Raw genomic sequence first — 23,524 nt, 5'->3', positions numbered from 1 at the left:
ATCCGAATAACTAATGTAAAATTGTATTTTTCTTGAATTATAAGAATCACAAAGGTATATAATATGGACAACACTAATAAAAAACCATCGATAATTTTGTTGCCTACTCTCTAGGCCTAAACCTCGAAAGCCGTATTTTAACATAGTTTGATAATTGATAGTAACGCCCCAATAGCCAATACATCACATTAATTAACTGAAATAGTTTAGTTGACTGATAATATAAAATGAATTTGCAATAATATCTTTAATTCAAAATTAACATATTGGTCACCATATATACACATGAGTGAGTGTTTACGTGGTTAGACACTGACACTATTCCTCTACCAAAACGTCTTCACCTTTTCAACTCTTCATCTTCATCTTCTTTCTTCTTTCTCTTCTCATTTGAAATAACATCTACAAATCAAATAAACAAATAGAGATAACAAAATATATCAAAAACAAAGAGACAAAAATGAGTGATGGTCGAGTAAACGCAGATCAACAAGAAGAAGGAGAACAGCAACAAAACCTGGTCAAAGCACCGGTCAAGCGATCCCTCGGCCTCCTCATCGCCACTTATGGCTGCCTCTTCGTCGGCTCCATCGCCTCGAGCCTCCTCGCGAAATACTACTTCGTCCACGGTGGCTCGAGCCGGTGGGTCTCCACGTGGGTCCAATCCGCCGGATTCCCACTCCTCCTCGGGCTTATCTACTTCCCTTACTTCGTCTTCAAAACAACTAAGCGCCGTCCCTTCACGCGCTTCACACACCGCCATCTCCTCTTCTCCGTCGTAATCGGACTCATCCTCGGTTTCAACAACTTCCTCTTCTCATGGGGTACCTCGTACCTCCCAGTGTCCACATCATCACTTCTCCTCTCGACACAACTCATCTTCACTCTGATCTTGTCCGTGATCATAGTGAAACAGAAAGTCACTTTCTCAAATCTCAACTGCGTTGTTCTCTTAACGTTAAGCTCTGTTTTATTAGCTCTCGGTTCGAGCCAAGATAAACCGGCCGGTTTAACTAAAACCAAATATTTCATCGGGTTTTTATCCACGATCGGGGCCGGTTTACTCTTCGCGCTCTACCTGCCCGTGACGGAGAGGGTCTACAGGTCCGTTTATTGCTACGCAATGGTCATGGAGATGCAACTGGTTATGGAATTTTCTGCCACGGTTTTCGCCACAATCGGTATGGCTTTCGACGGCGGGTTTAAAGAAATGGTTAAGGAAGCGAACCAAGTTTTCACTAAAGGACCGACGGTTTACTGGACAGTTGCGATTTTTGCAAATGTGGTGACATGGCAGCTCTGTTTCGCGGCCACGTCAGGGATGGTTTATTTGACGTCTGGTATCACCGGAGGTATCTGCATGACGGCGTTACTAGCTATGAATGTGATTGGAGGTGTGGTGGTGTACGGCGATGCGTTCGGCGGCGTGAAGATTGTGTCGACGGTGCTATGTATTTGGGGATTCTCGTCTTATGTATATGGGATTTACGTGAAGATGAAGAAGGATGAGAAGAATGAGAAGGAGGAGGAGGAGAAGGGACATTCCGGTATGAAGACGGTGGAAGACGGTGGAGAGATGGAGGTGGAGATGGGTAAGGTTAAAGATGACGTGGCGGCGGCGGATGAAAGGGTTTGATGATGATATATGTGTGATTGAGATAGCCGTTATGAATTTTAGGAAGCCAAATACTAAAAAGTAGTATCTTTTATGTGTTCTTTCTTTTTCTTCTCAACTTTTATTTTTGTTTTTAGGTAATGCATCTGCTTTTTTGTTTTTGTTTTTAGGTTTTTTTTTTCCTCTTTTAATTATATTTATGAATTATCTATCAATGAATACTAATTATGTAATCCTTTAAGTGGGTTTCAATGTCGGTCAATAGTCATCTCTATATATATTGTATGAAATTACGCATTATTATTCCCAGTTAGTAATATTAAATTTTATAAAAGGTTCATTTGACAGAACAAAAAACATAGCAAAGCAAAAATCAAGATCTTAATTTGACTTTCAGTACTCGGATTTTATTACAAATAGACAAGATTTGAAACGAGTAAATAATTCATTAATAGCCACTAGATTTTTTTCAACAATCGCCATTATTTCAAAAATAATATCAAACTCCAAAAAATTTAGCTCTTCAATTTTTTTAAAAATATAGTATATTATTTCAGATAATCTTTGCAATTTATGCGATTTAGGGTAAGTAGTCCACATAGCTAAATAATGATGATTTTTTCACAACACTCTACAGGAGGAAATCATTTAACAAATAGAAAAAATACATTCTCTAGTATAAAATGGTTTGCTTCGCTTTCTTTTCTTCCTTTTAGGGCATTTTTCACTGAGAAAGAACCGTTTCAACAAAAAGCATTGCTGTTTTACTATAGATCTTTAATAAAATACTAGAGCTTGACCCGCGCACCCGCGCGGGTATTCATTTTTGGTTTGCAAAAAAAATATTTATCTTATATAAATGGTAATATATGTTTTTAAAATTTATATATATATATATATACTAAATAATTATTTAATATATTTCTAAACACAATCATTTTAAAATTTATAATGAATAATTTTATTTTATTTTTTTGATCCGTCAACTGTTACAACCATATTTTTAAAATATAACTCGTGTGTTCGTGCAAATGTATTTTTTATGGATCAAAATTTTAATGTAAAATAAAATGGTTATCTATTTTTATATTTGATTTATACGATTAAATAATTTAATATCTTATTTAAAATTTTGTGGTTTATATTATGTAATTTATAACACTTTTATGTTTTTTAGACGTCGTTAATATACCAAAATAAAAATAATCACCCCCGTAATAATAAAATCTTGTTATATTTTTGACATTGATTAAGTATAATTTATTGTTTATCTAGATTATAGGAAATATTTTTTAAATAAATAAACATAATTTGTTATACTTTATTTTAGGAAAATGCATTAATTAAACTATAAAAGACAAGAATACTAAAAGGTAGGTAAATTTATTATTTCAGTGGCATTCAAATGTAAATAACTTTGAAAACTAAGGGGTAATTTATATTGGTACTTCTCTTTTAATAATAGAGATGTTTTTAAAGAAAAAACTGTCATTCACACATGTATATTGAGTATCTCAAATATCTCTTTTTGTAACTGCCATTCAAAAAATAACTTTTCTCTCTTATTTTTATTTGTTTATTATTTTGAACTAAAATATACATTAAAATATTTTTGGATGGACATGCTTTTAGCTTCAGTTTATTTCTAGAGGAAACTTCGCGAGTTGTTGAGTTAGCAAGTTTGCCCTTTTCTCTCAGTTTACGGCATGTTTTGCATTTTGTTTGAGGGTTTTGCGACGAGTTCGTTGGCAAAATAAAAATATTTATAGTACTTCGTTTAACACAAATATCTATCCTCTCTATGTACTTCCCTTTTTCTGTAACTCTATCCTCGTTATTTACTTTAAAAAAAACTAGATTTTGATCCGCGCTTTCAAAGTGCGAGTTTATTTTTGTTTTTTTTTTCAATTGACAAATATTTAGTAAATGTCACATTTTCATATATTTGTGTTTTATTTTATAAAAGACTTAAAATTTTTATCTTTATTTATCATATTTCATTTTAAATGACTATTTATGTTTAAAAAATTAAACTTTATTTTTTAATGAATTAAGTTGGTATAACTCTGATAAATTAATTTTATTATGTGATTAATATTTTAATTACAAAAATTATATACTTTTAATAAAGATTTATATTTTGCAATAAAAAAATTCAATTATTTTTATGAATGCTTAAATTATATTAAGAAAAGAAAAAAAATAATAATAATTAGGAATAGTTGAAAAAAATTATTTGAATTTGGACTCAATGCCCAAAAGAAAAAAAAAAGTGAGAATTGAATCTGATTTTTTAATAGACCCAAATGGCCCAAGAGAGATTTGATGTGGGCTGGATCCGAAAATAATGACCCAATATAGATGCGTTATTAATATTACTTGATTGCCCTTAATGAAACATGCAATGTTAGTAAAAGAAAAGACAGGCTTAGGTAATTATGAGATCCTCCTTTAATAGTATAAATTATATTGGAACTAATGAGTAATGTGAAAATAAATTATGTGAAACTGTGATGAATAATTATGTCGGTCGACGGTCAGTAAATATCTCTAAGTATATATGTCATAATTAATTTAAATTCATACTTTTTGTAAAAAACTAGCACATATATAAATGTATTACAACAATATTAATTAATAAAATGTTATATTAAAATATAAAATTTTAAAAAGAAATACGTAATTAATATTAAACTTCAAGCAAAATACCATATTATTTCATAAAATTATTTCAAAATGTATATATGATCAGCTAGTGCATTTCAAAGTAAAAGTTACTCTTTTTTTTTAATTTGAAAATTATGAACTAAATATTGTTAAAATCGGATAATATTAATATTTGCACATACATTAGATCTGAAAAAGAAAGAAAAAGAAGAAAATAAAATATTTCTAAAAGACTTAACTTCTATCGATGATATTAATACTGGTTAATACATTCGATCTGAACAAGAAAAAAATGTACGAAAAAACAACATCCACAACCTTTTTTTTTTGTTACACAAAATTTGTTTGGACAATATTTTGGAGATTTTGGAGGTTACAAATCAAATTTACCTGACTATTGGTGTTGTTGTAATATTTAAATTTGTGTGATATTTATGTTTTCATATATTTTCTTAAAAGTTTTTTTTGTTAAGTTTCGTTTGTTTATTGTTGTTTTCTAAATCTAGTCTAAAAATATTTTTAAATTTTATTTTAAAGTTTTTTTAAAATTTTATGTATAAAACTTAAATTTATATAAAAGTTAAAATATTTATGAGATATAAATTTTTGTAAGGATTAAAACGATAAATGAAAAAATATTTTAGAATTATAAATGTGATGTGTAATTGTAAGGATCAAAATGCAAACATCAAATTTAAAGTTTTTAGTAATGAAACTTCAAATATAGAATTTCACTTTTCAAGACTTCAAATTTAAAATTTTGAAATTCATTTTTAGAGAGCAAAAAACTTCATATTTGGAGTTAGTGTCTTTTGGAGATAATCTTAGTCGTCTTCATATTTCTATTTTTACCTTTTTCTATTTTACCTTTTTTTACTTAACAATTTTTTATTAAAACAAAGGAAAATATTATATATTTTTTAAATTAATTTAAGGGCAATTCTCTCAAATAGTCATTTTTAAGTTTTTTTCATAAAAATAGATCTCAAAAAATATAATGACCAAAATTGTCTCTTTTTATTTTGAAAATTTTAATTTTTTTTTTAAAAAAAAATTTGAATTCACTCTCAAAATCCAACCCCTTAACTCTAAACCCTAAGTATTAGATTAATTAACCCTAAGGGTATAAATACATATTTACCTTTCAATAAATCTTTTTTTTGTTCATTTTCTTCCTTGAAAGTCTATTTTGTGAAAATAAACTAAAAATGGTTATCTAAGAGAATATCTTAATTTAATTTAGATTAATTTAAAGGTATAATTGTATTAACAAAGATTAAAATCTTAATGGGACAATAAATTTACATAAAGTCTTAAAGAGACAAACCCAACTTTTGAGTATCCCATTTTTCTAGTTTTAAAGTCTTAAAGTCTCTGAGGATATTAATGGGGTATTAATGGGGTATCGAGACCTAATGGGGTTTCTGAGGATATTAATGGGGTATCGAGACCTCGGCAGATTTGCATGTAATTTTTTATATTTTAAATAAAAAGTAGGGGACTAACGTCTCCTGCAGCTTACAAAAAAAAAAACTTTTGAGTATCCCATTTTTCTAGTTTTCTCATTTTATTACGAAGAGATTAGGATCCAATCTACTAAATAATTCATTACTATCCGTTACTTTTCATGAACTGCCATTATTTCAAATAATCTATTTCTTAACAACTTTTTAGATAATCTCAAACTCCCAAAAACTTATATTTCGGATCATAGTCCATCTAGTTAGTTGATTAGTTTGACCTTGTTGGTTAGAGACCTTTCTAACAATAAGCAGCATTTAAAGATAAATTGAAAGTGTGATAAAACTGAAACGGATTAAAAGATATTATTTCTACAAGACTCTCAACGAAGAAATCTTATATATATAAAGTAGACGTGTGCTCTGCTCACAGCTTTCCACATCACCAAAGAGGATGGGGCGTTTTTAAACACTTGGCGGCTTGGTAGTGTATCGGTGTTCCTCACGCTCTTTCTTCCTTCTCGCGCGTCATGATGCTTCCGTCTGCTTTTATTACTTTGGCTGGACTGGGTTTTTAATCATCTCAAGGTTTAGGCTTTTATAAAACTAATTGTCAAACCCAGTCTCATATCTCAGTGGGGCTTTTAGAAAAATTATGGTCAAACCCAATGAAGAATTTTAGGTTTTTTCTTCATCGTCTCACGTTCCTCCTTTGACCGATTTACCAGAAAACTAAAACTAAAACTTACCAGAAAACTAAAGCTCCTCTTCATCCTTAAATTTAGGTTGATATTGTAGACTGCATCTTCTTGGGTTGGGTCAGAGTTTAGGCGTCGTTCGCTTGACGTCGATAGTCTCTGCTCGTCTTGGTTTTAAAGTTTTTTTTCGTGATCTAACTTTTTTGTTCTCTTTCATAGCTTGAGTACGGCTCTACTCTTTGCTAATTTCATTTTGTTTTCCTTTCCCTCGCTGTTCTCTCATCTCGTTGCAGTTTTCATTGCTGCCGCGTCTCTAGTAGCTCTCATTTCTGCCATGTTTGCCACTCTAAGTTTGGATAGTGTTTTCCTCTATGTATGCAGACTAGGCTTGGAAGGTTGTTTATGGTATCAAGCTTGAGCTCAGGTTTCTCAGTGGTTGGCTTCCATTCTCACTCCCTCAGGTTGTTTCTTTTCTTTCCATGTTTCCCTTGGTATAGGTGTACGGAGTTAGTTTATGGAGCTTTGGTCCTTTTTATCCAGAGTTTTGTGGTTCTTCGCTGGCATGGACGTCTTGTTTTAGTTTGTGAGGTGCTTCTTACCTCTTCGCTGGTGGCTGGCCTTTCGGGGTTTTAGGCATGTGCCTTTCAACTTCGTACTCACTTTGGTGTTTTGGTTATTTTTTTTCTTCTGACTCGCTTTCTTGGTTCTTTGCGTTGGTACTATATCACACACATTTGTGTTCAGAGGATTGCTTTGTCTCAGATTTTATCTTTTTGCTTTTTTCTGACTTCTAATTATTTTAGCTAAAACACTCTATGGTAAGATGAGGTAATTTAGTCTTCATTCTTAATCTCTTTTCAGCTTCAGACCTTTATTGAGTTAGTATTATTATGAAATTTTGCATTTTTTTTTGTGGTTCTGGAGGTTTTAGGTTTAGACCATATGTTGTGCTCTAGTTTCTTCTTCTTAGTGTAGTTATTTTATGATTTTTAATAGTAAAATAAATATTTAATTTATAAATTAAAAAAATAGAAAATAGTAAAAAATAATAAATAGTGAAAGTTAATATTATTTTCAGTTGTTCATAAGTTAAATATTTAAAATTATTAATATTATTTTAGTTATTTTTTTCATCTTGAATTTTACTGACCAATAAAATAATTATCAAATTTCATATAATGATTCTTTGTGTGAGAACGATTAGATAACTAAAATTCTCAGAAATTCTATTAGATTCGAAAATTTTGCCTTCTTTTGTTATTTGTTTATTTATTCTAATTTTCTAAGTTTTTGCATTATTCAAGTTCCATCGGTAATTTTTTTCATATAACAAATATGTGAATTTTGATAAAAAAATAAAAGAGGACACGTGGCAGCAAACCTCCTTGCCACTTGTCAGAAGAATGGAAAATGTCTAGTTTATATATATAGAGGTAATTTTTTAATATAACAAACATGTGAATTTTGATGAAAAAATAAAAGAGAACATGTGGCAGCAAACCCCCATGCCACTTTTCAGAAGAAGGAAAAATGTGTACTTTATATATATAGATCGGGTTTATATTATTTTTTTGTCAGCAGTTGGATTTATATTTATATGAAAATAATCTACTTATAATACATTAATAGATTGTTTTATATTTTATTTATATATTATATAAATTGATTTTGTGTGGTTTTTTACCTTTTCATTTATTTTAAATAAATAATGATAATTTTTAATGTCTTAAAGTTTAAAAAATTATGTAATAAATTTTGTAAATGAATAAAATAATTCCAAATATCATTAAATTATAAAAATTAATGTTATATATGATCTAGTGCATAGAATTTTGAGGAAGAAGAGTTACGTTGATGGATCTTTGCAAAGAGAACCCATTTATGTATAATATTGATGTGCATTAACGTGTTTTATTGCATTAATAGAACCCTTATAATTTTTAATGTATTTACAGACCCATTTAAGTTTAAGAAAAGGACAAAAATCAATATTGGCAAGGAAGAAGAATTATGTGGGGGAGGTCTGGTCATCAAAGAGACAAATGATGATATATTATATTTTGTGTTTATACTGATGTATATTAAAATTTATAATTTTATGTGCAATGCGTAAGTAAAATAATTATATTGAAATCTTTGTTCAATTTATTTAGGAAGCTGTGAGTTAGAGATTTATATTGATTTTTTTATGCATTCAATTTAGGAAATTATGTATTTAATTTGAAAGAAAACAATTAATACAAAAATAAGGAGAAGTTATTACTTCAGTGATATTTAAGTGTAATTAAATTGAAATTTTAAGGGTTAATCTATATTTGTACTTCGGTTTTAATATATTAGATTTGTATTTCAATTTTAATATATTAGATTTACAATTGCCTGAAACTGCGATGAATATTATAAATGATGACATCAGACAAAACATAATTTCAATGTACTTGTTACATCCAATTGGACCATTCCCATAGAAAATTATAAAACCTAAAAAAGGAAAAGTGTTGTCGTTTATGGGTCACAACATACCCAAAAATAAAAAGAAGTGATCACGATCTCTAAAATTCATGTTAATAAAGGATGATCATCTTGATTAATTAGAGAGAGAGTGAGATTAATAAAATAAAAATTGAATGGGTGAAATAAAGAAGAGACATGCTTAATTGATGATGATGCAGCTTGGCATTAACTCGGTGTAGATTACTAACATTGTCTCCCTAATGCTCCTTTTGTTTTTGTATTTTTCTTGGGGCACTTTCGTTTGAAAAAGATTGTTTTATTCTTATTATCCTTTTGCGTTTTAAATAAGGTTATGACCCTTCACTAATATTGTAAGCCCTTGTGAATATTTTAGACCCACAAAATCCAAAATTTTGTTCCTCTTGATTCAGTGACAAATTGAATCGAAGTTATGACCCCAATGTAGGGTTATGTATGTTTCCATTATATAAATACGACTTTACAGTGCACACATATAATTTAATATCTCATAATCTCACATAAATGAATTTACTATAACCGTTTAACAAATGTCCGTCGCTCTACATGCTCCAAGTATTAATGTTCGATTTGCCTCACTAGTACCCTACGATTATAAAACAAGTAAAAACAAACGACTTAGATATCATATATGTATTATCTGGTAGTCAAATATTAACAAAGGAAGAGAGACGGTAAAAAGAGTCACCGAAAAAGCGACTCTCTCTATAAGTGTGAGACTGAGCATAATCCCTAGAAATAGCAATTAAGATCTAGCTGTTGGTACTTCCTTGATTCACACATTATATATGTGCTTCTAAATCTATATTTGTTGCAACCCTATTCTGTTAGAATTGTGTAATCTCTTGCGGTCTGTAGATTGACCACAAATTATTCAAATAGATCTCCCAAAACAAAATTCATCAACAGAAAAGACAAAGTTTATTCAATTTTGTTTGTATAGGTATATTAATCATTGTCCAAAAAAGAGGGTAAATTGAAGTTGACTTGTATATCGTAGATTGAACCTATAGACGTTGGACAAGCATGAAACTCGTCGATCCATATTTGTCGATGTTAAAAATGTTTAGATAAACCATATTTTTATATAATACTATAAGATTATCTTATGCCTAATGGAATATTTTCAAAAGAGCTGAGAATACATGGAATGGACTTTTGGGGTGATTAAAGAAATGGGGCCATGATTATCGTAAGTGCGGAGGTAATGAATTACGCATTAAGCAACTAAAAGAAAGTTAAAGAGGAGTTAACTAAATCGATACTTCAAATTAAAAAAAAGGTTCATTGAAAATGCCCTTTGCGTTGTTTTAGGTTTTGGGATTACAGAGGGATAAGCTCCAAAGATTATAGATCCAAATTTGAGCTGTAATTAGGAGGTTCACACGTCTATTATCATAGCAAACTACATCAAAACTCATAACGGATTTGGTACCTATGGTTGTGCTTAATCAAGAACCAAAATTAGGTACATTTAAAAATTAAAGATTCCATAAAAACAATGCAATTCCAATATTTGGGGCGTGGAATGAGTATGTATTAGCATCAGTATCTTGTGTGTTCCTAAAGATCAATCATACTAATCTTTGGGAATCGCATTCTACATTACATAGTCTTACATTTATATTGGTTAAACATTCATAACCGTATAGTAGAAGCGTCGTATTTCTTTTAATATACTGTATGGTGGAATGATTAAAAGATAACAAATTAACTCAGCTACAAACACTAATTTTAAATTTACAGAGTCGTAGGATTGATAAATCAAACCAAAGTAGAGATATTATTTGATGATCGCTGGATTGACCAATGAACAAGTGCATACATAACTCCTCAGTCTACACAATACATATTTGAAGTGATCCCTCACTACTAAAACTTTTGGTACAATATCTTGATAATCTGTTGAGTTTATCAGAAGGTTATGTATATTAAATTCACAATAAATTTCAATGATGTTAGATTCGGGTTTATTATGGGCTTCCAACTTAAAACCAATTGATGGTTAGTGGATTGATCATAACCCTTTATATATTACTTAATATCTCTTACAATTTCCGATGTGGGATATATATCCATAATATCCTCTTTGAGATGATGGCTCTTATCATCCAGAAATCTCAGAACTTTAGGACATTTATACTCGGTCGAACGACTTTAACAGAACTTTTATACCCGGTTGGAAGGGTTAATCACGATCTTTATACCCTATCAGAAGGGTTAGTTTTAATTTTAATTAGGAATTTAGGGTATTTAGGATATGGACTCTCATACCATGATAGATTTGGGTTTATTATGGAATTCCAACTTACCAATTGGTGATTAGTGGATTGACCCTAACCCTTTATATATTATTTAATGTATTTTCGAATTCTCGATGTGGGATATATATTCCTAATAAATAATTTTTTTCAATGAATAAATATCGGGCCCATAAATATCACATTCAAAAGGTTAGGTGTAGATGCTATTTCTACATCTCAAATCTAAGGTTCTTTTTGTTACATAAATAAAAAGATAAGTACTACCGCAGACTAAAAGAAGACAAGCGAAGCACGACTTCGGATATCCATAATCCAATTAGGATACATATATACAATTAGTTTTGTAGTAATTGTGACGAAAACATTGTAGTTCTATCGCCTCCTTAAGCATAAAGCAAAACTAAAACAACGATATAAATGTACCTATATAGGACCCTAGCCAATTCTCTTCGACCTCTAAAGCAAAGTGTGCCGCCTTCTTTCTTTCTTACATCAAATTCTAATAATTTATAGGAAAATGTAGTTAAGAATGAATATTAGTAATGTTCATATCGCGACTAGAGATGCAAATAAGATCAATCATTTAAAAAAGTTTTGCCCCACAAGCTTCCAATGATGAAATGATTATGTGGAAGACATAGGAAGGTTTTCACTTTTCACCAACTACTCTTCATTATTCCCCCACATAATGTCTAATATTAGTGGCATCATCAATTCTAACTTTTGTGTTTTCTTTTCCTTGTATCTTCTTATTTTACATGATTAAGAAATCTGGGATTTGATTAATTATAAACAAAAAATACAACCTTGAACCTACAGCTTGAACCTACAGTTTTATCATTTATCAAGTCGTGGTCCATGAATGTGTACTGGAAAAGAATGATCGATTTTTTTTTCGGAAATATAATTTAATAACTATAATAAGGATTTGTTCCAAAAAAACTATAATAAGGTGTCACAAACAATCTTTTACGTGTTATTTTTCCTTTTGACATTTTGGCGTCCCGTAAAATATAAATAGCAGTTGGTGAAATAATATTTTGTCTAGCTTGGGCTTTGGAAGTGCATGTATTTCCGTAATATACGCCTCGTTTTGTTCGTTCTTTCCGTTACATTACGTTACGGGTTTCATTTCAGTTCTCTGGCTGAGTGCAAAACTGCAAATGAATTCTTTTAAAAGAATATTTGAGTATCAAAACTAAACTAGAAAGCACAGATTAACTAGGAACTGCATCAGTCCAATAAACGAGACTATATGCTTGAAGGATTACTCACAAAATGGTTTGAATTGGGAACAATAACAATGGTCTCGTCTATATACAGTCACGCCCTTCACAGACTTGTAATTAAAATAACGTATTATTATGGTTTTAGGAGTATATACTCTAAGTCATGTCCACGTTTTCTACTATATATGGTTTTGATTTGAATGAGAAAATAGCTGCTATTTTGACCCTGGTGGCATGGTGCAGACGAGAATCCTACTTTGGTGACAACACAGCTTAAATTTATAACCCTGCCAGCTAACATATATTCTTTAAAGCTACTTCAGATATCAGACATCATTTTGGTTTGATCATTACAAATACTATATTCATATTACCACTTTTAATGTTTACGCAAACGATTTTTATCCTCATTTTTAACGAAAGGTAAAATATATTTATTTTTTTAGGATTAATTAATCTAGACTTAAAGTTGAAAGTTGAGGGGTGGGGTAAAGCCTTTACAATGTAAAATTTATGATTCTAATAAATATATAAATAAATACTTAAAAATATAAAATTTTTAAAAAATAGTTTCAAACAGAATTTTTGATTTTCAAAAAGAAATTTTGAAAAAAAGAAAAAAACAACTAAAAAAAAATTCAAAAAAGAAATTCAAAAATATATTTATAATTCGAAAACATAAAAAAATATTTTTTTTAATATTTTATTTAATTTGTTATATATATATATATAACAAGAGTATAAAAATCTTTGCCCCTTAATGAAGAAAATATTTTTGAAAATATCATTTCAATGGTGGTAAAGATGAATGGTACCATAAAAAGTGGTAAACCTGAAATTCACCCAAATGTTTAACTTGCCTTCTTCTTCTTCTTCTCCAATTTGAGATTTTGATCCAATCTGTAGCCTAAGGAGAAATGAAACGGGGAAACTGCGACAAATCAAAGGTATGATTAGAACCCAAAGAGATTCATGAAAACACTTTAATTTTCTGCAATTTTTTTTCTCTTTCTGATCATTGATCAAATTCAGAAGGTGGTCCATGGCTGATTTACAGCTAAAGAAAAGAGGATACATCTGGGAAATCTCTGTTGGGTTCAATGCAGCTCTTGCTGCCATCTCTGCGAAGTTTTTCTCACTATCGTAATGAAAATCTTAACTACTAAATATATCCCATTTTCATATGTGTAACCTTTTTTTTCATGGGTTTGCTTTTGCGTGCAAGTATAAAGAAAAACTTCTTGTTATCAGATGAATTAAGTTGTTTGAAGTCTTAGAGCTTTTTCTGTTAAAGACCAACTTAAAAGATTTTCCTGATTTTGTTGCAGTTAGATACTACTGTAATCAATGTCAAAGATGCAACAACCTAATTACTGCACGGGTCTTTTTCTGCTTTTCATTCAAATCAACATGCAGTGGCAAGAAACTAATTCATAAACTACTACAATTTGTGCCACCAAAAATGTCTGAAACTTTCTAACCACAAACTATGCGGTTGGATTAAAGAACCAGCTATGTCGTGGGGTTACTTACATATTTTTCCATTAAAAATATGACAATTCTGTTTCATATGTAAAAAGACCCCGTTGTTTTTGAGACAGCATGCATGTATACCCAGTGCCGAGTCCGGTGGTGCCTAAAGCACATTCAAAAAATGTTTCCCCTTAATTATAAATTTTTTTTTTACATTTTTAACATTATTAAATTTTTTTTTTTTAAAAGTACATAAATATCAATAATTGTTTTTCAAATTTTTTTCATAGTTATTCAAAAGTTTTGAATAACCAAGTGTTTTAACTAGTTCATGTTCTATTAATATTATAGACAATACATTTAATAACTTATGAAACATATCCCAACATAAATAATTTTGTTGAACTTTAGTTTTTTTTTTTAAAAGTAAACATTAAAACGAGAGATATAACAATTCTAGCAACAGCCAGTGAACAATAGAAAACATAGATAATTAAAAATGGTCAATTTTGAATTAGTAGAATACAATAAATAATTGGAGAGCGTAGACTAAATTTTTATATATTTACTCTCTATATTTATTGTTCTATATACTTAAAGCAGTAGCACTATCAATGCCTATTTTCTCAATGAACATATTTCGACTGCCAAAGGAAGTCTGTAATGAGATAAATGCTGTGCTAGCTCACTTCTGGTGGGGCTCGGGGGATAAGAAAGGGCTACACTGGTATAGCTGGAACAGAATTTGTATTCCTAAGCGAGAAGGGGGGCTTGGATTTAAGGACCTTGCAGCTTTCAATCAAGCCTTATTGGCTAAACAAGTATGGAGAATCATGCAAAACCCGAATTGTCTTATGGCGAGAGTACTTCAAGCAAGATACTTCCCAGAAGGTAATATCCTTGATGCTAAGCTGAAAAAGAAAGCGTCTTACGCTTGGAAGTCTATATTACATGGTAAGGACTTTATTATTAAAGGGATGAGATATATTATTGGAGATGGATCCCATACAGATATGTGGAAGGATTCATGGTTACCGTTGCATCCTCCTAGACCACCAAGATCGAGAGAAGTAGTTTGTGATAACATCAAAGTACAGAGTTATATGAAGGAAGGGAGCCAGGAATGGAACTTAGAGATACTCAGATCTAAAGCGCATCAAGATCTGTATGGATGGCATTACAATGAGGATAGGATTTATACAGTCAAGTCGGGGTATTGGCTCGCAACACATCTCCCGAACCAAAATTGCATTCCACCAACATATGGAAATGTGAATTTAAAGCAAAAGGTATGAAAGACTAAGACTCCATCGAAGGTGCAACATTTCCTTTGGAAATTGCTATCTCGAAGCTTAGCTACTGGAAATAATCTGAGAAGGAGACATATTACAAATGATACAATATGTAAAAGATGTTACTTGGAGGAAGAAACAGAAGAACATCTATTCTTCACCTGTCCATATGCGAAACAAATTTGGAGAGCATCTGGTGTAGCAAATCCTGTTTTTGATGATCCAAATGAATTGCTTGATACAAAAGTAAAAGCGTGTATGGAGTTTGCTTCTTCATCAAGGTTAGTGCACTTCCAAAACCTTCCTATATGGTTATTATGGGATATATGGAAGAGTAGGAATAAGCTTATATTCCAAAAGAAAAATATGCATTGGAAAACCGTGTTGAGATATGCGAAAGATGATGCCCAAGAATGGAAAGGGATTGATTTGAATGATGGAAGGGGTCGTGCAACAACTATCAGACAGAATCAGGAATGCGAGGAAATAAGAAGATGGAGTTTGCCAACAAATGGGAGGATTAAGTGTAATGTAGATGGTTCATTCCGAAATGAGAACACAGAGGCTACTGAAGGTTGGTTATATCGTGATGAAGAAGGTCTGTATAAGGGAGCAGTACAGGCACGAGGTACGAAGGTCGGTACAGCATTGGAAGGAGAACTACAGGCTATACTTATGGCTATTCAACACTGTTGGACTCAAGGGTTTCGTAAGATTATTATAGAGAGTGACTGCAGAAAAGCTATTGACATCATCAATAAGAAGACTCTACATTTTAATGTTTATAATTGGACAAGAGAGATAAGATGGTGGGAGCAGAAGTTTGAAGATATCACATTTCAGTGGATCAAAAGGGAAGGCAATAAACCGGCTGATCGATTAGCAAAAACTATCTTACCCAACATGAACTCATTCAATTTTCATTACTATGTACCAAAAGGGATTACTAATCTCCTACATGAAGACTATGTACTATCACATTTAGTATAAATAAAATTGCTGTTATAAAAAAAACAAAGATTCTATTAAAAGCAATCGTATCCGTTACCACTCATTTACTTGCAATCATTATTAAAAGAAAACTTAATCGGATACAAAACGAAGCAATCAAACTCTACATATGTAGGAAAACAAGACAAGTTAACAGACCACCAGACCAAAGAGAAATTTAGAAATGTGGTACCTCCAAAATGTTAATAATATTTGGCGACTAAAGCCCAAGCTTTAATAAAATTCAGAATGTTTGATGAGTTTAAATCTCAAAATATAATTGCATTTAATTAATTATTTTAGCACAATTTACAAGTTGTAATTTAAAACTTGAATTGCATAATATAGAATGCAAACGTAAAAAAGAAATATTTAGACATTTTCTGTTAATAACTTAGAGCACCATAGACCCATTTGACTTTCGCATATACTGTATATATATTTTAATAGTTTAAAATAGTCAGTCATAAAGTGATAACTGTAAGAAGAGATTGAGAATCTCCGGATCAGAGGATTACAAAGCGAAGAAGATCTTAGATTATGAAAAAAAAAATGGAGAAGACTCTTACAAGGAACCAATCGACATGAAACTTGACTCGAACAGAGCATCCAAAAGTGGAATGGTACAAAGGAATTTGGCTCTCTTAATTACAACACTCCGAAGTATTCATTCACAACATGGATTGCCATCAAGAACCGGCTCCCGACAGGTGATCGAATATCACAGTGAAACACAAATCACCTGCAAGTTGTGCTCAACTAAAGACTGAAACCCGTAGCCACCTGCTCTGTGAATGTTCCTTCTCAGAGGAAGTCTGGTGAAACTTAACTCAGAAACTGCTATCTTTGCATTATACAAGAGAATGGGATGAGATTAGTTGTCTTCTTAATGATCAGACGGGGAACAACGTTCAAAGGTTTCTTCTCAGATACGTTACTTAGTTGAGCTTGGCCTGAAGGAGGAGGAAACATCTGCGTCATGAAAGACAGAAAAAAACGTGAGGTTTAAGGATCTTAACATCTCTGACAGAAACATCATTAAATACAATGAGCCCAAGCAACTAAACTAGTCAAAAGTTGCTTGAGGGACAGTGTCCTAAACATATGTATATCTAGCTGCGTCATAGATGATTAAGGATAAAGTTACCCACCATCAATGCTTCGGCAAGACCTTCGGCTGTGGCGGCTTCACTGAAACCACCGCCAGCGAATTGTATGGACGTTTGGCCAATGCAAGAAAATATCAACATCTCTTGTCCAGCCACTCCTTTGTACCAAGCAACCTACGAAAACGGAAATAATCAGAATAAAATGGAAAAAAAACGCCCAATAAAATGTCAATGCTTGTATTTGGATATTACAGTAATGGAGCGTAACACGTACCACAAATGAACCATGAGAATTGAAGATGACCAGCGATAGCTCAACGTTGGAAACAGGGTTCCTCTGCAAGTTTAGAGGATAGATACATAAAGACTCATCAACCATCGAATCAGACATTAAAAACTGTCTACTCGCTCTCTCTCTCTCAATTTTTCTGTCGCAATGATTTGACAGATTACGGCTGTTTTAATATGTATGTATCGGGGTTCTTGCTATTGGAATTCTTAATATATGTGTTATATATATATATATATATATATATATATATATATATATATATATATATATATATATTATATGTATAAATAATTGTGGAGTCCACAATTTTTGTGGAATCTCATAGGTAAAAGTTCTTAAAAAAATATATTAAGAATTTGTAAGAACTTTTATTTATGGGGTTTTACAATAATTGTGGACCCCAAAATTATTTATCCATACATAATAATCACTCTGTTTCTTAAAGTTATATATTCTAGATGTTTTACACGTTTTAATAAAATACATTAAATTTTCATATTTTTGTGTGTTTATCTTTTTTCATAATTTTAAGCCAATAAAAATTTAGCTAAATTTTTTAAAGTTTGTAATTAGTTAATAAAATATATATTGAAAATGTAAAAAATGGATCTTTTTGAAATAATTTTTTTCTTTATAATATGTAACTTTAAAGAACGGATGGAGTATATACATACATATATATACATAATATATATATTAAGAATTTCAATGGAGAGAACCCGCATTGGAGATGTTCTAACACTAATATACAGAAACAACTGTTCTCTCAAGAATGAAAACTAGAGTTTTCCTCAAAAATTAGGAAGATGTTAAGGTACCATATGGAACTAACGAATAGAGGAAGTCATGGTGAAGAACCAAGCAATCTGTCGACTCTCATCAAAATAATTGACAAACAAGTCAGAACCGAAACATGGTTTTCTTTTTTTTATGATGGGCATATTCCTATTCTTTCTTTTTCTCCTTTTTTTTCTTTCAGCTAAAGTAACACTAATTGGAAAAATGTTTTCTTGTTAAATAAATTTAACATTCATTGAAAAAAAGTAAGAAATTTACTATCTTTTTGATGAGATTAATTAATATCATCCACTAACATATTAACATCTCTAGAACCAATTTCTCAAAACATTTTAAAGTCTTCCGTGAAAGAAACTCATCCTTTTTTTTATTACTTTAATTTTTTCATTCTTGAGAAACCCACACAGATATTATCATTGTAACTGCTTTAAAACTGATATATGCATATTTTAGGAATTAGTATAAACGATTGAATCTAAATGCAATATAATACGTGACAATCAGCGAACGTATTGTTTTGCATACACATTAATACATTTCTTTAAAACACTATTACACATTAATCATGATACTACAAAATAAGAAAAAGTAGATTCCTGTATTTAAGTAGAGATATATCTGAAAACAGCTTGCACATTTACATTAATGCAAAATCTTACCTCACAAATGGAATAATATAAGCACTAAAACAGAAACCTTGATACACATTTTTAAAACAGTATTACACATATGACATATTCATGATACATAGAATTCATGTATTTAAGTAGATGTATACCTGAAACAACTTGCACATATTTTTTTTTTTGGTAGGAAACTGGGAGAAAAGGACTCCCAGTATTTATTTAATAAAAAACTTCAAACTACAAACGAACTTGTCGAGGCCGTAGAGGTCCATCCACATCTTCTCTCAAAAGACTAACAACATCCAAAGGTGCAGTATCTAATCTATGAAACCCAAACGGAAAAGAAAAAGCAAGGTGAGTCAAACCATCAGCCAAGTGATTTGCTTCCCTATACACGTGAAGAATTCGGACTAACCAGTCCCTTGTTAAAAAGCCATGGCACAGCCGTACCAGGAAAGACAGCGGGTGAGTCTCACCAATTCCCATTGTAAGAAACTCCACCACCATCTTAGAATCCACCTCCACCTCCAGCCTACTAATACCTTTCTCCCATGCAATGACAAGTCCATAGTAAACGCCCCACAGCTCTGCCAAAGGAGCAGAGCACCTCCCTATGTTCAGTACGAATCCACCACACCACTCACCATCACCATTTCTCAAAACACCCCCTGCAGTTGCCAGTCCCGGGTTACCATGAGAGGCCCCATCCGTATTCAACTTCATCCATCCCACACGGGGTGGCGTCCAACCTATCATGATTTCAGTTCGTCCACCTCTGTCCCACTTCCTGCTCTCCGCATCCTTTGCTGCCATCACTTCTGTCGCCAAGTTCCGTAAGAACTTAACTCTGTCTTTCCAAAGACGGTTATCACCAAACACATTTCCACATCTCCATTTCCACCCCCACCAAACAGCTAAAGAGAACGTCGTAGCCCAGGGAACTCCACTACCCTCTTGCGTATCACTGAGATTCAGATAAAACCACTCAAACAATGACATTGAAAAGAAGGCTTGTCTCTTCCTAGTTGGGACGAGACGGTCCCAAATTCCTGACATCGCAGGACAGTCTCTAAGCACGTGCAAGATGGTTTCGATTCCTCCTTTGCAAATCTGGCAAACATCCGTTCCACTTAGATGACGTCGAAATCGCTCTGCGTTCGTCATTATTGCCTGATTTCCAACAAGCCAGAGAAACATTTTTACTCTCTCAGGCGCCACCACACGCCACATTCTTTTGAAGAAGTTTCCCATTTGTGGCCGTGGAGCATCATCTCGTGTGATCAAATTATACGCAGTTCTCACTGAGAATTCTCCATTCGGTGTCTCTCTCCAACCCAACCGGTCCTTCGCTCCTGTAATAGTGTCGACCACCACTGCCGTGAGCTCCTGCCTTGTCTCGTCGCTGATAAAGGGGGAAATTCTGGTAAGGTCCCATCCCCCACCATCCACCCATAACTCTCTCACAGTTATATTCTCAAAACCCTCTGGAAGATCGATGATCGCGGCCTCTGAAAGTACTTCACCCGACAACCACCTGTCAGTCCAAAATTTGATTCTCCTTCCATTACCAATAACCCAAACATGCCCCTTCACCACTACTTCCCTGATCCCCAGTGCCACGCTTCTCCAAGTAGACGAGGCAGTCTTCCCCACCACTCTCCACGCTGGATCCTGAATGTCACCTACTACGTACTTGCCGCGCAAAACTCTGGCCCATAGACTCTTATCATCATGTAACAGGCGCCATCCTACTTTGGCAATCAATGCCTTGTTCATGTCTCTCGACACTCTAATCCCAAGCCCCCCATCAGCTTTGGGCTTGCAAATTTTATCCCAGGAGACCAGGTGCTGACCACTTCCCCACACAAAACTTCTTGACAGACTATCTAGCTTATCAAGAGTACTGGCTGGCAGACAGATTGTGCTCATCTGATGTACCGGTATTGATGATAAGACCGCCTTAGTTAGAGTAACCCTTCCTGCGAGGCTTAGAGTTTGTTTTTTCCAGCCTGATAGTCTTGAAGCCACTTTCTCCAGGACCTCCTCAAAAGTATCCTTATTTATTCTCTTTTGTAAGATCGGCATTCCCAAATACTTCCCCAGCTCCCTTGTCGACGCAATGCCACTCTCCCGACTAATGTGTTCTCCTCTTTCTCTCGAGACATTGCTAGAGAAAAATATTTTGGACTTTGGGAGACTCACTTTCTGCCCAGAAGCTCTACAAAACGTTTCCAACACTCTTCTTATCACTCGTACTTGCACCACAGATGCTTCCGCAAACAGAATTAAATCATCTGCAAAACAAATATGTGAGAGTTTCGGCCCTCCTCTCGACAGGCTAATAGGCTTCCACTTCTTCTCCACTACTGCTTCATCTATCAGATGGCAGAGCCTCTCCATACATAGTACGAAGAGATACGGTGACAGGGGATCTCCTTGTCGAAGCCCTCTCGATGGCTTAAATGATTCTGATTTCTCACCATTCCACAGAATACTCATTTCTGGCCCAGCAACGCATTCCATTATTCTCCCAACCCAGTCTGCTGATAGACCAGCTGCCCTTAGTGTGTTCTCTAGGAAATCCCAGCGCAGTCTATCATACGCTTTCTCCAGATCCAGTTTAAGGATCATCCAACCCTTTCGTCCCTTCTTTCTTCTCATAGAGTGAACAGCTTCTTGGACTATGACAATGTTATCAGCACTAAGCCTGCCCGGGATGAAACTAGACTGAGCAGGACCAATCAACTTATTCATGATACCCTTCAACCTCCCGACCATAGCTTTTGTTATCACTTTAAACAGCACATTACAGAGACTGATCGGGCGAAACTGAGTAATGCTCTCTGGTTTGAGTATTTTCGGAATCAAGACAACTAGAGCATCATTTGTTCCTTCCGGTAATGTCCCAGTCTCAAAGAAATTAAGAACAAACCTAACCACAGAGTCACCTACTGTTTCCCAACATCTTTGGTAGAAGACTGGTTGGAAACCATCTGGTCCTGGCGCCTTGAAACTTCCCATATCTCTAATCGCCTTCTCCACTTCCTCTGCAGAGAATCTCTTATTCAAAACCGTATGTTCTTGGCTAGTGATACGCACAAATCCCCTCATAGGTAGGTCATGGGGCTCAGTCTCCACAACTTGCACATATTTACGTTAATGAAAACTTTTACTACAAACAGAATAATATAATCACCAAGTATGAAACAAATAAAACTAAAGATAATATTATCATATAAACCGCTCCATAATTATACACCTGATATGTAACGTTTTTAGACTGTATATATGTTAACTATTACATAATATTTGTTTCTTTCTTTTTTTGTTAATACATGCAGAAGGTCCACAATCCCTATATAAACAAACATTAACAACATAAGTTAGCAACAACAACGATTAACAAAAAAATAAGTTACTTCCAATTTTGTAATCATCTCTTCAAACCAAAAAAAAAAATGGGAAGCAAAAGAGTGACCATAATGTTCATTACGATGATGGTAGTCATTGGAAACTTTGTCGTTCAAACAGAAGCTCAAGCTTATCCTTTTAGAAGTTGTTTCCCAGGTTGTATTGTGAGTTGTGCCATTGAGAAGAAGTTTCCAACTGGTTTGATGTGTCCATTCACTTGTTTCATGACATGTCTTCCTCCTCCAACATCAAATATTCCTTCTCCTCCTTCTCAAATGATTTCGGCAAACGAAAAAATTGATAATAATAATGTTTACTGTAAATTTGGTTGTGCTACTCATCATTGTCTTCCACTTTCTTCTCTCCAAAATCCCAGTAAGTTTCTTTATTATTTCTAAGAAAGCTATTTTGTTTGGTTAGCACAAACACATTTTCATTCTTGAGTATATGAAAATATCTTATCAATTGATAACTATATATATCTATATATATATATATTTAGTATCTTTCTTTTTGTCAAACATAATATATACTATTATGGATCTTATTTGATTTAGTTGATGGTTTTTTCTGTTGTTCGTGGAATGATCAGATGTAGACAAAGTTGTGGACTGTGTCGATTCATGCTCAGACAGGTGCTCCAACAAGAACTAGAAGCAAATTTATTAAATGTTATTTTATGATAAAAAACGATGTTAAAGTATCATAAGATATGAACTAGAGTAGTTTGTATCACTACAATTCAATCAAAATAGTGTGCTACAAGCAAATCAACAGATGAAATTGTGGACCAAACAAAAACAAAATGATAAAAGAAGGACATTTAATATTACTGTGGCAATCTTATATATTTGTAAGGATCTTTAACGTTAAAATTCTTCAATTAAGTTTGTTTTGGGTAAAAACCTCCAAACTAAATATTTAACGATAAAACCCTCAAACTAACTTTATTTAATAAATTAAACCCTAGCATGTCATATTTTCCAATACTACCGGTAAATCTTTAGTTTAGGGATTTCTACGTTAATGAAACATAGTTGGTGAGTTTTAACATTAATATTTTTTTTTTAAAAAAAAATCAAAATTTTATGATATTATCTAAATTTT

General features: G+C 32.6%; 2 protein-coding genes and 1 long non-coding RNA gene across 3 annotated transcripts; all 3 read left to right on the top strand.

The window, feature by feature from the left end:
* Window positions 1–227: 227 nt before the first annotated feature.
* On the top strand, window positions 228–1,883 carry LOC103840288 (probable purine permease 4). Its single transcript, XM_009116784.3, has one exon. The coding sequence runs from the start codon at window positions 461–463 to the stop codon at window positions 1,634–1,636; it is 1,176 nt and encodes a 391-aa protein (XP_009115032.1). The 5' UTR covers window positions 228–460; the 3' UTR covers window positions 1,637–1,883.
* Window positions 1,884–3,816: 1,933 nt separating this feature from the next.
* LOC103840287 lies at window positions 3,817–16,205 on the top strand. The gene is made up of 2 exons (XR_627594.2): window positions 3,817–13,373; window positions 13,459–16,205. It is a non-coding gene; the product is annotated as an uncharacterized LOC103840287 (long non-coding RNA).
* Window positions 16,206–22,417: 6,212 nt separating this feature from the next.
* LOC108869834 (thionin-like protein 2) lies at window positions 22,418–23,480 on the top strand. The gene is made up of 2 exons (XM_018654709.2): window positions 22,418–22,792; window positions 23,010–23,480. Exons 1-2 carry the CDS (start codon window positions 22,465–22,467, stop codon window positions 23,069–23,071), a joined length of 390 nt encoding a protein of 129 aa, XP_018510225.1. The 5' UTR covers window positions 22,418–22,464; the 3' UTR covers window positions 23,072–23,480.
* Window positions 23,481–23,524: the final 44 nt, after the last annotated feature.

This window comes from Brassica rapa, chromosome A09 (genome assembly GCF_000309985.2).
Source record: "Brassica rapa cultivar Chiifu-401-42 chromosome A09, CAAS_Brap_v3.01, whole genome shotgun sequence".
Classification (NCBI taxonomy): Eukaryota; Viridiplantae; Streptophyta; class Magnoliopsida; order Brassicales; family Brassicaceae; genus Brassica; species Brassica rapa.
The sequence above is the reverse complement of the archived record's forward strand: the minus strand, read 5'-3'. Positions and strand labels throughout refer to the sequence as shown.